Genomic DNA, 12,543 nt, shown 5'->3' on the forward strand with positions numbered 1-12,543 from the left:
TATATATATATATATATATATATATATATATATATATATATATTTGTGGCACTCCGTCGGTTATGATGATGAGGGTTCCAGCTGATCTGATCAACAGAACAGCCTGCTCATGAAATTAATTAATTTGCAAGTGGCTGAGCACTCCACAGACATGCAGACCCTTAATGTAGATCTCAGGGAGATTCAGTGTGACAGAATGTGACAAGGTTGGCCCTTTGAAATACAGGTACCACTCATTTTTGCCAGCTGAGTGGACTGAAGCAATGTGAAATAAAGTTTCTTGATCAAGGAGAACATGCTGCCGGTAATCAAATTACCAACATTACAATTGAGAGCTAAATACCCATAACCATTAAGCCACATGCCTTCACTACATATCATCATCATCATCATCATCATCATTTAACGTCCATTTTCTATGCTGACATGAGCTGCATAGGTTGACAGAAGTTGGCCAGCCAGGGAGCTGTCTAGACTTTAATTGTCTGTTTTGGCTTAGTGAATAGGGCTGGATGCTCTTCCTAACACCAACCATTTTACAGACTGTGCCAGATGCTTTTTACATGCAACTGGCACATAAAATATTTATATATTTATGCACACATGACACACCATCTTGTAAACTGCCCTCAAATTGATAAAATGGAAATTGATCTCTATTTAGTTATTATAAAATTTCTTAAGTAATTTGTTGTTACACCAGCACCACCACCACTACTACTACCAACGCCACCATCACTACACACTGACAGATTTCCCTTCACAATGATCTACTTCAAAACATATCACTTGTCTGCCTAGAATGATAAGCAAAATTTGTAAAACAAGATTAGTTTATGTGTCATGAATAACAAAAGGTGAAATATTAGAACACTTCACATGACACATTAACTTATCTAGTTTTATTAAATGATTACTACTACAGGCATGAGTTGTCATTTCTTTCCCTGAACTTTACTGCTTTACCATGGACTGCTCTAAAGTTCCAGTTAATAATAATTAATGTAATGAATTCAAGGTTCATTAAAAAGATAATTATGAGGAAAGAAAAAGAGTAAACAAGATTTCAATCAATGGTGAATATTTTCATTTCTCTGGTCAAGCAAAGGAAGACAATACAGGACATGTTTCAACCATCTTATTGCCTCATCAGTGAAACATACACTTCACCATATTTCTGAAGTACCAATGAAAACAAAACATTAAATAAATGTACAATACTGTCTGTTACAACAGTACAATATTATACATTTATTATTGTTGTCATAAAATATAACTGTTTAGTGACTAAAAAATTTCAAAAAGCCATCAGGATGAAAAACAGTAGCTTGTGCCAACATATTTAATGTAGGGAGCATCAAAAAGTTAAATAGAAATAATTACAAGGTGAGGAGAATACACAATTAACAATTAAGAGTTTAATCTGTTAGAAAAATTAAGCAAAAGAAAAAAACGTGAAAGCAAATTGTAAAAATTAATCACCTTTTTTGCCTTTTACAGTTAAAGGAGCAATTTCTGCCTTGAAATGTCCACCATCTTGTGCTGGAAAACAAAACAATTTGTTGAAGAAAAATTTATTTTGTTGTTTCAGACACACAATCATCATTATTATTATTATCATCATCATCATCATTATGATTACCACTTTTACATACTTGCATGAGGTAGACAGAGTTCATTGAGGTACATTTCCAGATGCTCTTCCTGTTACCAACCCTGTTTCCAAGCAAAGTGATATTTCCCTATGACCAAACATGTTTTTTCAAAAAATTGAAAATGAATGACACTGCTTGTACAACAGTGAAACTCTTCTACAGTTTTCATGTGATGTCAATGAGACACAAACATATACACATTCACCCACACATACATCTATATATATGATGGTCTTCTTTCAGGTTCCATCCACCAGATTCCAGATTCACATACAAGGTTCTGGTCAACCCAAGGCTATAGTAAGAGAAACTTGCCCAAGCAGTGAGATGGAACTCAAAACCATGTAGGTGGGAAAGAAATTGTCAACCACCTAGCCACACATGTACCTATATTATGGCTATTTTTTCATTTTTGTTATCTACTGACATCATTAAAATTTAAATAATAAACTGGTTTTTCATAGAATATTATATTTCTTCTTCATTCTTTTTTGTGTGAGAGATACTTGTATTAGAGATATTTTCTTCATTCACTTAGAATTTAGCGAATTCTGGATTGCCTTCATAATGCTGTGTTAGCATATATTTTTTAATATATCAATTTGACTGGTATTTTATGTAATTTTCTGTATCTAAATATGCTGGCACAACAGAAATGATCGTCAGTAATGTATAATGTAATGACCAATAAAAGATGTGATTTTCTCCATTCTTATTCTTGATTTACATCCATGTATATATATATATATATATATATATATATATATACACACACACATACATATATATATATGAATATATATATATGCAGATATACATATATATACAGAACGTTAGAACCTTTTAAATGTCAGTGAGTAACTTCAGTTTCATAGTTATAAAGCAAATGGGAGTTAATTATTCTTTATTCCCCTGCAAAGGATGTCAGTCTATCACATGTGACATTAGTAAATGATCTGCTGTTTAATACTATTGACAGCTCTGGTGGACTGTGACAATGAATAATAAAATATTGTGCCTAAAAACAATGAAATTTATTGAGCTGTTCACTAGATAGAGCACAATCTGTGCAAGTTCATGAGATAAACTCCAGTCTGACCATGTCCACTACAGAGGCTCATCTGCACATAGCCACTAAACAGACCACTGTTCACATATGTTCACTAGACAGACTATCATCTGCACATGTTCAGTAGAGAGACCATCATCTACACATGTTCAGTAGACAGACCTCTGTTCCCACATGTTCACCAGACAGGCCACTGTCCCCACATGTTCACCAGACAGATCACCATCTGCACATATTCACTAGAAAGACCATAGTCTGCACATGTACCAAATGCGGTCAATCAAGGGAACATGTTCATTAGCTGGGCCACCATCTGTACACGTCCACAAGCTAGACCATTGTCAGTAAATGTTGACTAGATACACCACAATCACTACATTTTGACTAGATAAACCACTATGTGCACCTGTTAACTACATACAGCACCTCAACCCCAGCCAGTTGACTAATCAGCCTCTAAGTGTCAATTCAATAAAACTTAATCTGTTGACATTATCATATAACATCGATGTTAGTGAAACAAAACACAGAATAAAAGATGTCAGTTAATTAAACTGACACAATAACACATTAACAAAGTAATTACCAGCTCTCCATCTAGTCTGTGACCTTAGAGCAATTTCATCAACCTCCTCACGGCTGATACCATATTTCACAGCTAAGTTCTCTGCAGTAATTGCCATTGGTAGCTTGACATGAAGGTCAGTCAAACCAGCCATCAAAGTGTCTTCCATCTATTAAATAAAAAACATACATACATTATATATATATATATATATATATATCTCATCATCATCATTTAACATCTGTTTTCCATGCTGACATGGGTTAGACAATTTAACCAGAGCTGGTAAACCAGAGAACTGCACCAGGCTCTAGTCATGTTTTGGCTTGGTTTCTACAGCAGGATACCCTTCCTAATGCCAATGCCAACCATTTTACAAAGTGTATTGGATGTCTTTCATGTGTCACTGGCACAGGTGCCTTTTTATATATATATAACGCACACATATATTATCTAATAAATTAGGGGTAAATCGGGGGGGGGGGGGCTTTCAATCTTCTTATTTTAATATGAGTGAAGTAGTATTGCTGAACTACAAACTACTTAGTCATTAGTTCAAATCATACAACTATAGTAATTGTTAAGCCCTTAACCAAGGTACACACACACACACACACACACAACATAATTTTCCAGTTTCTGTCAAACGAATCCTCTCACAAAGCTTGGTGTTATAGTAGAAACCCTATCCCCAAACTGCCATTTAGAAGGACTGAACCTGAAACCATACATTTGAAAAGCACACTTCTTAGCCACACAGCCAAGCAAGCCTGTACCGAACCATGCATAAATATAAATTTTGTGTCTTAGTCAGGAGGGGAAGGACAGTGCTCATAATTGATTTCAGTGCTTCTAAGAATCTAGTGGGTCAAAGGTATGAAACCATCTTGTTTTAATGTCCACTTTTCATACTTGCATAACTCAAACAGAATTCATTGATGCAAACTCTTTTATGGTTGGATGCCCTTCCTGTTGCCAACCTTCTTCACCTGTTTCCAAGCAAGATAATACTCCTTCATGAGTTGACGTTTTTCACAGGAGATTGGAAACTAACGACATCACTTGTATGAGGGTGATGCTTGTTAGCAACCATCATATGATGTCAAGACAAGGACACACACACACACACACACACAATAGGCTTCATTCAGTTTTCTTCAACCAAATCCACACTTGCACACAGTGGAAATGAACCAGAAACCATGTGGTTTGGAAGCAAGCATCTTAGCCACACAGCCAAGCCTGTGTCTAAAATTTCAATAAATTGTTAAAGTAACAGTAACTTGCTAATCAGACAAGTTATGTAAATGTGTTATATGTGTAAAATTGGGCTATTATCCAATTTACTTAAGCCCTTAATAATGATGGCTTTATAAGCAGTGTCTCGAACAGTTGAAGAAGGTACTCAGTCACTAATGGAATTTCAACATAGGGTTGAAACCAGCCTGGTTGATCCCTTTTTTTTCGTTCATGAAGATATTGTGTATACAATGTGTTTAGATCAGTCTATTGCATAGTCATCATCGTCATTATTTAACACCAGGCTTCCATGCATAGGCCTCTGGCATAGGTTGAACAGTCTGGCAAAGTCTGATGAGTTAGGGGACAGCATCATGTGCTGATGTCTACTTTAGCATGGTTTCTTCAGCAGGATGTCCTTACTAACACCAACCACTTCACAGATTGTAGAAGATGCTTTTATTGTGGTACTAGTATTAGTGATGATAACCTCGTAACTTGAATGGCTAAGGCCCTAAAGTGGTCTCTATAACTGAGGAAAAGCAAAAGAGAGCATGGACAATGATTCTAGGTGGGATGAAAGGATGCTAAGTAAGAGGGGAAGCTGGGGGAATATGGCATGGAACAGGAAAGGGTTTGATAGCAGGGCTGAAGACCTGTCCATAGTCTTTGGTATAGTTTAGCATTTCAGGATTTGGAAAAAGAGTGTCTTAAAGCAGAAGAGATGAATCAAATTTACCTTTAGGTCAATACCTAATGTTGTTCCAAACCTGATATTCCGTACAGAGTAAGGTGTCAGACTCATGTTGTCTGCACCACCACATAGGACAATGTCACTGTCTCCCAACATAATTTCCTACAAAGAAAAGAACAGTTATGTATCAACATCAGCATCATTATTCTCTTCATCATCGTCATTTTCATTATTGTTATCATTACCATGACCATCACTCAGACTGTCTTCCTTATTTTCATCATCACTATTTTCATCAACACCATCATCATCATTTCTAAGCCATCATTTGGACCATCTTCATTTTTTTAGTCATTCCTTTTCTCACCATCATCACCACCACCACCACCACCACAACCATCATCATCATACTTATTCCCATCATTATTTTTATCATTATCCTCTTTGTTATCATTGCTTTTATTCTTATCATCACCATCATTTTTGTTATCACAACCATTATCATCATCTCTACAATCATCATCATCACCAATATGATCACCATCAACAACATCATCACCATCTTCTACTCCACATTCATAGAGTGTAGCATAAAACGTTAGATATTTCTCCACATTTTAAACATATCAGTTCCTCTCTGTAATAAACCGTTTCTAATAATAAAACTGTAAAACCCTTCTTACACTAGATATTTCACCACAACCTCACAAACATATCTGTCCAATCACTCTCTATAATAAAATTGTAAAGCCTTTCTTACCTGACTGGCATTCACAATAGCTTGAAAACCTGAACCACACAACCTGTTCACTGTGTATGAAGGAACAGGAATAGGGACACCAACACGCAGCCCAACGTGACGGGCAATGTAAATGGAGTCGGCGGCACTCTGAAAGGAAATCAGACCAGAAATTTAGAGAACAATGTATTTGGTTTTTAATTCTTATTTCTTAGATTAATCACAAGAAGAGGGATTTGTAAAAACAGCAGGATGTTTCAGTTTTGGGCAGCCTCAATATATATGTTTGTACTTTGTCGTGATTTTATTACTGTTGGCAGATTAGCAAACACTCACTCCCCAACATATTATATATGTCTTGCCTTGGGCCCTTTAAACTGTCATACTATATGGTGTGTTTTTTTGGTGTTTTTAGATCTGGTGGAGACCATCTTTTTCTCCAGGTCTGACTAAACTGATTTCTTCTAGAAGAGAGCAAGACAAATAGACATAAAGAAAGAGTGAGTGAAAGTGAAGAATTTACTCCAGTATAGAACTGGTATTTTATTTATTAACCTCAAAAGGATGAAAAGCTAAAAGACAAAACTGACCTCAGCAGGATTTGAACTCAGAGCACAGAGATCTGGAACAATTACCACACAGTAATTTATCTTTATTTTCTAACAACTTTACCAACTGAGCCATAGAATATTGCCCCAAGAGTATTGTAATTTGCTTGAAGCACTGCAACATGTAAACAATTTGAATATATTTTATGAAGACTTTTAAGCAATGCAAGGGAGAAGTTAGATAAAATATGTAAGGTGATGTCAATAAAGACAAAGACAAGTTATTGTATTACTTTACATAGATTGCTTAATGCAAATAAGAGTACTCTTTTATTCCAATGTCTTGACCAGGTTAAATTTACAAATACTACTAGAAAATTATTCAGTCTTTTGGAGAAACATGCCAAAATCAGTCGCCAAATGAATTTCCTCTGCAGCTTATAACACACCACATGGTTTGTTGCTACTGATACTATCTAACTTATAGTTCAGCTTTTGTCCAACGACCTTTCCCACTAGCCCTTTGCACACCCACAATAACTACTTGCTAGGACATCTACAACTGCTGCTTATGACACCATGTCACCTGCTATTACTGATACTATCCATCTTCACCAGTCATAACTATCAATACAGTAATCCATCAATGCTTTCCATCACAACAAACTAGAATGGCCTGTCAGTAATAATAATTTTTCTCCAAACTCCTGGATTATTTTCTAACTTATATCTGATAAAGGGAAGTTTTCTCAAAAGATAATAAAAGCATTAAACAACCAACATAAAGTGATACTTTATCCTTGTCTTTAATGGCATCACCTAACATGTTTTACTCAATTTCTCACTTGTTGACAAACCAGCCACCCCCACCAAACTTTCTCAGTGAGGCAGGTGATTTTGGACACCCTACAGGATGAAAACCAGGAGCTGCCAAAGGGTAGAGGAATCCAAGAAGTCAACAGCCACTCAATGTAGTCAAAGGTAGATGGGGCTCACCAGTTGTAGTGAAGACAATCGACTTAGAAGGAAATCTCTGAAATATAAATCATTCTGTGATGACATGCAACTAGCTAATATGTGTGTGCATGTGTGTAACTACCTTCTTTCAGTTTCTGGCAACCATATTCAGCCACAGGGCTTTGGCTGACAATGAGAAATAGTAAGAAAAGACTTGCCCAACTTGTCCAAGGTGCTGCACAATAAGAATGTTGGTATAGCTGTCATATGTGACTGAGAAGTAAACTGCTTAACCACACAACCATTCCTGTACCTCAGTTCTATATTTAAGAGATGAGGAATTATGTACATTATTTACATTTGATGGATATTTGTCCTCATCTTGTTTGTTGTTAACACAACGTTTCAGCTGATATACCCTCCAGCCTTCATCAGGTGTCTTGGGGAAATTTCAAACCTGGATTCTCATTCCTAAGGTATTTTTCTATGTTATTATTATTATTATTATTATTAAGCAACAACTACCCCGCAAAAAATATTATCTACTTCAATTATGAAGAAAAGAAAGGATGAAACCAATAAACTGTCTACAGTCTGTCTACCCTATGTGAAAGGCCTCTCCAAAAAGATACAAAAAATATGCAGCCCATATGACATCAGGAGAGTATTCAAGAGTAATACAGCACATTGCAAATATCTCCTTTCGGTAAAACCAACAATAGGTTAACTTTGCTGCCACTGTCAGAAACATTGCTGGTGCTGTTGCTGGTATTGCTGCTAGTCTGTGATCCTGGTGCTGCAGTTGCCACCAGCAAGGTTAACTTTGCTGCCACTGTCGGAAACATTGCTGTTGTTGCTCTTGTAGCTGCTGGTATTGCCATTGTAGCTGCCACTGCTACTTGGCATGCTGCTAGTGTGACTGCCACTGTTGCCACCATTGCAAGTGCTATCGCTCAAACAAACTGACCCAGTTTGGCTTCTTTAATGTCATTGCTACCCAAAAAGAACTGACAGGAACCTCTTCACTAAGTGTCTAGTATCTACAATCCTATGAAGTCACAGACATCTACATTATCAAAGGCTCCCATCACCACATCAGAGAGGTATGCTGGCAAGTGAGTCTTTAATAATTAGTCAGATAGCAAAAGGTTTTAGTGTGTTGGTCAGTTTGTCAGCCAGAATAAGTCATTAGAAATATATTTTTTCCTTACATACTCACAAAAAAGATATAGAGTTAAAATAAAAAAGACAATTTACCTGGATAACATTTCCAATTATGACAGAATTAATCATTTCAGGTTTCACGTTAGCCGATGCTAAAGCTGCTTTGGCAGCAACTTCAGCCAGGTCAGTTGGAGACTTCATTTTCAGCTTACCTCCAAAAGTACCAAAAGCTGTTCTCTTGGCAGCAATAATGAAGACATCTTTTACAGCTGAAAATGAACAAATCATAAATAATAAATGAATAAATTGGTTAATTAATAATAATAATAATAATAATAATGATAATAATAATAATAATAATAATAATAATAATAATGGTTTCAAATTTTGGTACAATACAGGAAGACCATATGACTTTAGGACATCGAATGTCTCCCCCACCATCACTACTACCACCACATCTAGATGTGCCCAAGTCTGTGTAGCAGCCCCCACTCCCTTGTACAAGTTTTAATATGGAGAAGTTTTGGTTCTAAGTCAGAAGATGAAGCCATTGGGATGGGAGGACCAATGAAGAGAGAGAAGGTATCTATGACATGTTGAATGCTGAAATATACTAATATATTTATTATATACAGTGAAACCAGGAAGTTGGATGGGGGAGAAAAAGTGTGTAAGGTTAATTCCACTACTCATAAAAGCAGAAAATAAAAACATAATGGGGAAAAATGTAAGGTAGTTGTTTATCAAGAATTTTCATTTGGCAGCTAATTTGCTATCACCACTAATTTGTTAACTGATTATTCCACCTTTTGTCCATATTTTCCTCACTATTTTGCCCAAATTTAAGTGGACAGTTCTCCCACCCCTACTGCCCTGGTTCATATGCTTCTCCGCCCATGCTTGCATGTGTGTATGTGTTATAGATTCCACATATAAATTTTGAAGTGTTCAACACACACTTTTTGCCAAATGTTAAGATAGAAACTTATGTGTATAAATAGGCAAATATACTTTTAACAGTTGTCACCTATTTTTGTATCAGACTGAAATAGACAAGATTTACAATTCTTGTAGCAGCCATAAACAGAAACTAAGTAAATTTTGTTGTTCTTTTGTCAAGTAGAACCAGTTACAAAGTTTTACCTTCATTTCAGTCAGATATGAAAATAGGAAACAACCACATACCTCACTCATGGTTCCAACCATCAACAACACACAACTAAACTTACAATCACTTCAAATGCAAGGCTACACTATCACTGGACATAACAGCTACTGTATCCAAGTCCTATAGTTTCCTTTTAAAAATAAATTTTGTTTGTATTATACACATTCCTGTTAAATATTATGAGGGCAAACGTTTAATTTGCTAGAAATAGCAGTCAAATCCCCTTCAAATCACGCCCTGCAGTGTGTTTTAGAAATGAATGACACATTAGAGAATGTAATCCCAAACACATTATCAGAGAGAGAGAGAGAGAGAGAGTGAGAGGCAGGACAAAGTCCAAATCTATCCAGAATGTAGGGCTTCAGAAAAGCCATACTAATGCTTGTCAGGTCTTAAAAAACGTGCTGTTCATAATTTCGTCATACACAGATAGGGGTTAATTAAACAAAATAAGCAAAAATTTTCTGCATGTTTTTCTCAGAATTTTGAGCTTTAGAACGTTGTTATTGTTTTTAACTTTCCATAAGAATTGTGCCAATAGTGTGTGTGTGTGTGTGTGTGTGTGTAAGAAGTCACAATGAATAGGAAACACTGGCCAACTCTCAAGAGAGTTCGACTTTGACAGTTTGATTTGGCCAAATCATATTAACTGAAGCTAAAATTTTCGCTTGGTGTCCTGTAGCTTGAGTGATAGCAAAATTTACTCAAGTACAAATTCACTAACTTGTGACTGTGTATGGATGTGTCATTCCTCTCCTTATGATATAAATTTCTAACATAGGCATAGCAAGATGGATTTAACCTGTTTGATCGATCCAGTACATTAAATGACACTTATTTTATCGATTCCAAGAAGATGAAAGACACAGTTGACCTCGATGAGATATTAAATTCACAGCGTAAAGGCCACTACTATAATATTAATTTCATTTTTGTGATCCTGTGACAATGACCAAACATTTTACGTGTATGTTGGTGACTGGGGTTGACGGACGTATCAAATACGCAATCCATCGCTTTCCGTTTCGCCTGCTAGCGACTACCAACTAAACCAACTCTAAAATACGATTCTTTTGAGGTTACTTCTTCCAGGGGACTTTGGCTCTGGATTCGTTTATATTTAGGCTACATTTAAACAAACATTTAAATAAACGTAGATAAAAAAGGATGAGAAAAATAAAAGGTTTCCTGCCTACTAAGGAGAACATGATTAATAGTCGTTAAAGTAATTTTAACTATAATTTTCATCATTGGTTTCCAACGAATGTAAAGGTGTTTTAAATATAAAACGTTCTATCAAGTATGTAAAAGAAAAACTTACTCCGGGCAATGACCATGATGAACGGGTTTAGCTGAAGCTTACGCGAAAAGTAGTTTTGTGCGATTGCTGTCAAGTGCTCTACTAACGTGTAAACAAAATTAAGACCAAGAAATGAGAGTTATCTCCCCCTTAATGAACTTTATCCTTTGAATGAGTTGTATAAGATTATTGTATTATAAAACATTAAGAAACTTTCTTCGGTTGAAATAAGGTCCTTAGATATTCTTTTCGTGGATTTTTATAGCATTTAGACATTCCTTAAAAAGAATATCATTTTCGTTTTATACTCCATGTTTTACAATTTGTTAGGACGTGACGTCCTACTTTTTAACCTTGATTACATTCTTTACTTAACGCAGCGAGGGAGATTAAAGAAACTATGCAAAATATTGCTGTAATCGACGTCAAAGTTCAACTCGGTTTATGAGTGTACCAGATAAAAAAACATATTATCGCTGCTGTTGTAAATGCTTATATTCTTGTTGTTTAGCCCCTGGTGAACCCTGATGAAATCGACCTATGATTGAAGGCTTCTCTAGCCTTGCAAATCCCTTTGTAGTACAAATAGGACTACATTACAAAGCATTTCACCCTTTTTATATAACGGCTTGGTGTTATCTATGCATTTTTTTTTATTTGTGGCGTAAGCAGTAAGTCATTGGGTCATTACCTTCTACATGCACATGCGCTCAAACGCTTTCTTTAATAATTCTCAAACACTACATCAGTGTCCTTAATGTACTATAAAATTAATGGTAACCTCCAGTCATACGCAGTGCCATCTTAAGCTATAATCATACTAGGTAGTTTCCCGGTATCCCTACGGTTCTTGGGACTAATGCTAATCTATGCATGCTAAGCTTTACTGTTAGAAAATAAATATAGGGCTCTGTTGTATTGCTTTGCCCGTGGCTCTATAATATGCTAAGACGTCCCTGATCACACATAAACACACAGATGGAATGGATAATGTTGTTGCTTAGCCTTAAGTCAGCCTTGAACACAAAGATATGATGAAGGGCTTCCAAGCTAAGACAATCACCTTTTGAATTACTAAAACTACATTATCCTATAGAAATATTAATATTTTTAAGTCTCTCTAAAGGAGACTACGGCAGCGGTACTGGATATTAATAGTTATCGCCAAGCCAACATGGCAGTTCAAAAAATAGGACGAATGCTGCCGTTGATTAGCTCCAAGAGGCCATCGCCTCTAGCTAGCTGTATGACACACGAACCCGTGTCCATAATAACCTTCGAACAAGGGAGGTCAGCCGCTTCCCCTTGCTGGTCTGGCATCTACAGACTAGTTTCAGGGTATTTGCCCCTTATCAACGTAGAACAGCTGAACCCAACAGCCGTCGCTACTGATCGTCTGTACGAAGGATTATTTACCTAAATTCAGTGGAATACATCCACTG

General features: G+C 36.1%; 2 protein-coding genes across 4 annotated transcripts in view; one reads left to right on the forward strand and one right to left on the reverse strand.

Annotated features, from left to right (window-relative positions):
* LOC106867910 (3-ketoacyl-CoA thiolase, mitochondrial) overlaps positions 1-11,279 on the reverse strand; it is a 25,212-nt gene extending 13,933 nt beyond the window's left edge. Inside the window, exons 1-6 of the mRNA XM_014912979.2 lie at positions 11,123-11,279; positions 8,724-8,899; positions 5,983-6,111; positions 5,268-5,384; positions 3,311-3,458; positions 1,483-1,542 (exon numbers count right to left, since the gene is read on the reverse strand). Coding sequence (XP_014768465.1) covers positions 1,483-1,542; positions 3,311-3,458; positions 5,268-5,384; positions 5,983-6,111; positions 8,724-8,899; positions 11,123-11,138 — 646 coding nt within the window. The 5' untranslated portion in view covers positions 11,139-11,279. The remainder of the gene's footprint in view (positions 1-1,482; positions 1,543-3,310; positions 3,459-5,267; positions 5,385-5,982; positions 6,112-8,723; positions 8,900-11,122) is intronic.
* The window catches only part of LOC106871104 (endoplasmic reticulum lectin 1), a 488,243-nt gene that overhangs the window by 219,742 nt on the left and 255,958 nt on the right, over positions 1-12,543 (forward strand). The gene's annotated exons all lie outside the window — the stretch shown is intronic.

This window comes from Octopus bimaculoides, chromosome 11, assembly GCF_001194135.2.
Source record: "Octopus bimaculoides isolate UCB-OBI-ISO-001 chromosome 11, ASM119413v2, whole genome shotgun sequence".
NCBI classification, from domain to species: domain Eukaryota; kingdom Metazoa; phylum Mollusca; class Cephalopoda; order Octopoda; family Octopodidae; genus Octopus; species Octopus bimaculoides.